Here is a 4,928-nt window from a genome sequence, read left to right as displayed (position 1 = left end):
TATTTTATATGACGTAATTCTGACTATATTATTACATGAAGTATCAAGTTGCTGAATTAATACATTTCTAGAGGTAAAAAACACTTGATATATTTTTAATTTCAATCGAATCTCACTTTTTTCCGAACTGTATGTTAAAAATAAGTACACGCAACGCAACTATCTCATGGACTTTGTGGTGTATATAACCTTCCATACAATATAATATATGAATAGTCATTTGTTAAAAGGGACCTTAGCAAATTTTTACTCAATAAGTTTTATGTTTGAGCATTTTATAATATAAACACGTTTTCTTTCAAATGTCATTTTAAAAGTGGTATTTATGTGTATAAAATAATTTTTAAATACACATAATATGCGAAAAAAATAGTTTTTGTCTATGCTGAAAAATTAATCAGAGTGGACATATATCGCTTGTAACAAATGAATTTTCATTTAATTTGTTCTTACACTACCAATTTTTACTAATATTTTTTATAAAAAGGTTAGATCTCAATATATCCTGTGCAAAAGAAGACGAGAGCCCATTCTTAGTTACCCAGATTCTATGAAGTACGCCCTACAAGATGGACCGCAGTTCTTGAAATTTTTAGTCCCATTCTCTGCGTTGGTGATATTTATTTCATCTTAAATAATACATAAATAATAAGGTTCAATGAAAAAATAGTTATATTCAAGTTGTACTGTGACGTTTAAGTTATTCTTGATATTAGTACTCCTTAGACACGTAAAATAATAATATAAATTGTATACGAGTCTAATGACTGTGGTAACGTATACTTCCTATAGAGTTGTGCTTTATGATCATTATTACGACCTTGCTGTTACCACATACAATTTATGTCACACTTACATTACAAGTTGAACCTATCTAAATTATTATTGTCCCCTACATTAAAGCTAATCGTCGATTTTTTGAATTTATTACAGAATTATTGTCGATGGATTCTTGATCGTTTATCAGCTTGGAATATGTTGTGTGTACATAATGTTTATTGGAAACAGTTTAAAACAGGTAAAACAAATTGATAACTTAGATCATAGTTCTTGTTAAAAAAAAAAAAGTTGTAAAAAAGGATTCTATTAGTAAAGTTTTCAATTGTATTAAAAAAAAAAAAAAAATGTACAAAACTCATGAATTCAGACGTGTTGTTGCAAAATAATAATAATTAATAACTGAATATAGGTAGTAAATGTATATTTGCCGGAGTCAAATCAAATAAGTGAACGGTATTATATGCTTATGATACTAATTCCTCTTGTCTGCATTATGCTAATCAGAAACTTGAAATTGTTAGCACCATTTTCACAACTTGCCAACATTATCACTTTTATTGGTCTTGGGATCGTTCTTATATATGTATTCACGGATTTACCACCGATTTCGTCCAGACCATTGATTGGCGAACCCAGAACATATACATTATTTATAGGAACAACACTGTTTGCGTTGGAAGCTGTTGGCGTGGTAAATACACCTTGATTATGTAAAACTAAGTAGGTAGATGGATAGTTGACCGTAGGCTGGTAAAATTAAATGAAAGTTTTTTCTAAATGCGAAATTTTTAAGTCTAAGATATTTGTACGATAAATTCTATTACATTTTATTTAGGTAAATGACTTTTAATTATAAAAAAATGTACACTCAAATCAACTATATAAAATATTATACATAGTCCATGAAGGTTGAATGATCTCTTTATTACCATGATTTCACCTAGAAATAAAAATACTTTTAAGACAAATTAGTTTTTTTGAAAAAAAAATTGCGGTCTTTAACTTAAATGACAAGTTTAAATTTTCAGTTTTTGGCGTTAGAAAACAACATGAGAACACCTGCATCTTTTGGGGGCGTATTAAATATAGGCATGACAATTGTTACACTTATGTATGTATTCATGGGCTTTTTTGGCTATGTCAAATATGGAAGTGCTGCTGAAGGAAGCATCACTCTTAATTTGCCTGCAGAAGCTTGGTAAAACTAACTATAATTTTTTTTAATTTTATAAATGTATTCTATCGTGTTTCGTAATATTATGTAAAAAAATGCTTCGTATTGAAATAACTCAATTTTTTTTATTCTATAATAAGTTAATGTAACTAATATAATTAATCTTACATTAATTTCTCGGAACATGATGATTACACAGGATGAATGATTTATCGCTGACCACTAGATATTTTCCAGATAATAATTTTGAGAATTTTTTTGTTTTGTTTATTTAAGTAGTATTTATTTTTCGAATTTTAAATGGTCAAATACCTTTTTTGTTAGTCTGTGATCTATTATATGGGTATCAACTTAATTTTTTTTAATTGCAACATACATATTTAACGAGTTTATATAATATAGAATGATTCGACTTAGAAAAATAATGGTCGATAACGACTTTTGAACTAGTAATTTAGAAGTTATAAATATTTTTATGTCTAGATAGGAGGAGTAGCGCGGGCTATAATTACATGCATAGTAAAAAAAATAATATAATCAGTGCTTCATCACCAGTCTACATTTAAAAATGGTAATAACTTCCGGATAAATGGTTCTAAATTTGTTATGGGACAGTCATTTTTTTAGTTGAATAATTTTCTTTCGTATTAATTAGTTGAATATGTAAGTTAAGGATAAGGGATTGACCTTAAAAATACTTAATATATATATATATAAATAATTAATACTAAAGAAAATCATAAAAAAGGTTTTCAAAATTATTATTATTTTAAGAGATACTTACAGTTTTTAGTGATCAAAGATAGATCAATTATCTGTATTATGTATAATTATTATATTACATTTTTTTTCATTAGGTTAGCGCAAACCGTTAAACTAATTTTTGCTGTGGCTATCTTTATAACGTATGCACTTCAAGCTTATGTTCCTGTTGAAATATTATGGAACACGTACATGAAACAGAGGATTGAAAATGTGAATAAACAAAAAATGGAATACCTTTTAAGAATAGGAGTAGTTCTTGTCACATGTATGTATTTTTTAGCACCACGTTTACTAATAGTTTTTGAACTGCATTATCATTACATACATTACTGTATTTTTAAATCTAAAACATTCCTAAACAAATTAAATATTTGTAAACCTAATATAATATTATCCTTGTTGCTGTAATAAAATATCTAAAATGTCTTTGATGTTTTTACAGTCGTTTTAGCTGTTGCCATTCCACTATTAGATTTATTCATTTCGCTATTTGGTGCCTTATGTTTATCTGTGCTCGGTATCGCATTTCCGGCACTCATTGAAATATGTGTTTTATGGTCCAGTAAAAATTTTGGACCATACAATTATGTACTGGTGAAAGACATTTTATTGATCGTCATTGGTATTATTGCGATGGTACTCGGTACATACATCAGTGTAATAGATATTTATCGGAAAATCAATTAAGTAAAACTGTAAAATTTTGTATTAAATAATTTTTGTTGAACATTCAAGTACATTATGTTAATGGATCTAAAATATTGTTTTATAAAAATTTTGTAACGACCATAAGAATTTTCATATATTGCTTAAAAAATTAATTGTAGACAGGGTTGTAGTATTTAGATCCATAATAAGTGTTAGCATTAGTATTACTTAGCAGGGATAAAAATTGAAATAATTTCGGTTTTGGCAATTTTTCTTATATATCGTAAACTAGTTAGATGAACTAGTTATTAGATATAGATGATATCTAATTTTTTTTTTAGTACACGTTGAAAAATTATTACAGAAACCTAAAATATTACGAGAATATTAAAATTATTATTCCTATGAGACCGTATTTGAAACTTTAATTGAACAACATTTGATTTTAAAAGTTTTGATAAACCAAAAATAACTGAAAAAAGGTATCAGTTAATTTTGGTTTGAAATATTACAAGGTCAAATTAAAGTTTCGTTAACTTTTAATAGCGGTTTTATAATACTTTTAGTTTCTACAATTATTAACCTTACAAATTAAAAAAGAAATTCGATATAATTCAACTATTTACTAGACATGATAAAAATTTTCGAAAATCGAAATCCTGTTGGTTCCTATCCCTGCTACTAAGTACACCTGTTATTGATGTTTATTATTATTAATATTGTATCTCAAAGAATAATTTAAGTTTATTTAAAATTAGTTCAAGTTTTAAATTGACTTGAGTATGTTTAAAATAATATAATTGGTTTAACCTTACAATTTAACTTTCAAGAAAATTTAACAAATATACTGTATAACAACTTTTTTTTTAATTACTCGATGTTAATTACTTTGTTTTAAATCCATTCTTATTATTATTCAATTAATTTCATATATTAATTAAATTAAATGGAATATTTAGATAATATAAACAGAAAATATAATCTTCTTTTTTATTTGTACAAGTTATAATTTATTCTTTATCAGTTTTTTGTGAGAAAACAAATTTTTATTGAATTAGTAATTATTTTTTATTAATTCAGTATTTTAAAAAGACTTACGTTATACCACATGTTAAATGTAATGATAGCAAGTAGTCCATGTGATAAAGTTATTATAATGTAATATTTTAAGTCTCCTATTTATAATTTATAAAATTATATATAGAAGAAATATTTTTTCTTGTGAAGTGTAAAGGTAACGATAATTGTTTTAAATTCATAAATGGTTATGGTGCAATAACATTTACGATCTAACTGCCTTCTTCAATAAATGTTCACTCGATTATTAACTCGATAAAATTGTATTGCCTTAATGCTTAATTTTATACAATTTGTACATCTTATGAATTATTTGCTTTAATATGATTCTATTATATTAGTGTAAAATTTTCTTTACTTTTAAAAAATTTAGTGAATATTTTTGTAAAAGAATAAGAATTGTACGATCAAACAATTAATATTGGCACAATTTTATTTTAAATCTATTAAATTAAAATAAAATAAAAGAAATTTTTGGCATTTA

General features: G+C 25.4%; 1 protein-coding gene across 2 annotated transcripts in view; it reads left to right on the top strand.

Moving 5' to 3' along the window:
• LOC126905299 (proton-coupled amino acid transporter-like protein CG1139) overlaps nt 1-4,928 on the top strand; it is a 10,262-nt gene extending 5,334 nt beyond the window's left edge. Inside the window, exons 4-9 of one of the 2 annotated variants that reach the window (XM_050684867.1) lie at nt 488-609; nt 934-1,018; nt 1,190-1,471; nt 1,809-1,978; nt 2,812-2,984; nt 3,162-4,928. In XM_050684867.1, coding sequence (XP_050540824.1) covers nt 488-609; nt 934-1,018; nt 1,190-1,471; nt 1,809-1,978; nt 2,812-2,984; nt 3,162-3,406 — 1,077 coding nt within the window. In that variant the 3' untranslated portion in view covers nt 3,407-4,928. The remainder of the gene's footprint in view (nt 1-487; nt 610-933; nt 1,019-1,189; nt 1,472-1,808; nt 1,979-2,811; nt 2,985-3,161) is intronic. The other variant, XM_050684866.1, reaches the window with a different exon arrangement.

Source organism: Daktulosphaira vitifoliae, unplaced genomic scaffold (assembly GCF_025091365.1).
Source record: "Daktulosphaira vitifoliae isolate Bord-2020 unplaced genomic scaffold, ASM2509136v1 Scaffold_4, whole genome shotgun sequence".
NCBI classification, from domain to species: domain Eukaryota; kingdom Metazoa; phylum Arthropoda; class Insecta; order Hemiptera; family Phylloxeridae; genus Daktulosphaira; species Daktulosphaira vitifoliae.
Note: the sequence above shows the minus strand (reverse complement) of the source record. Positions and strands in the feature narration are given on the sequence as shown.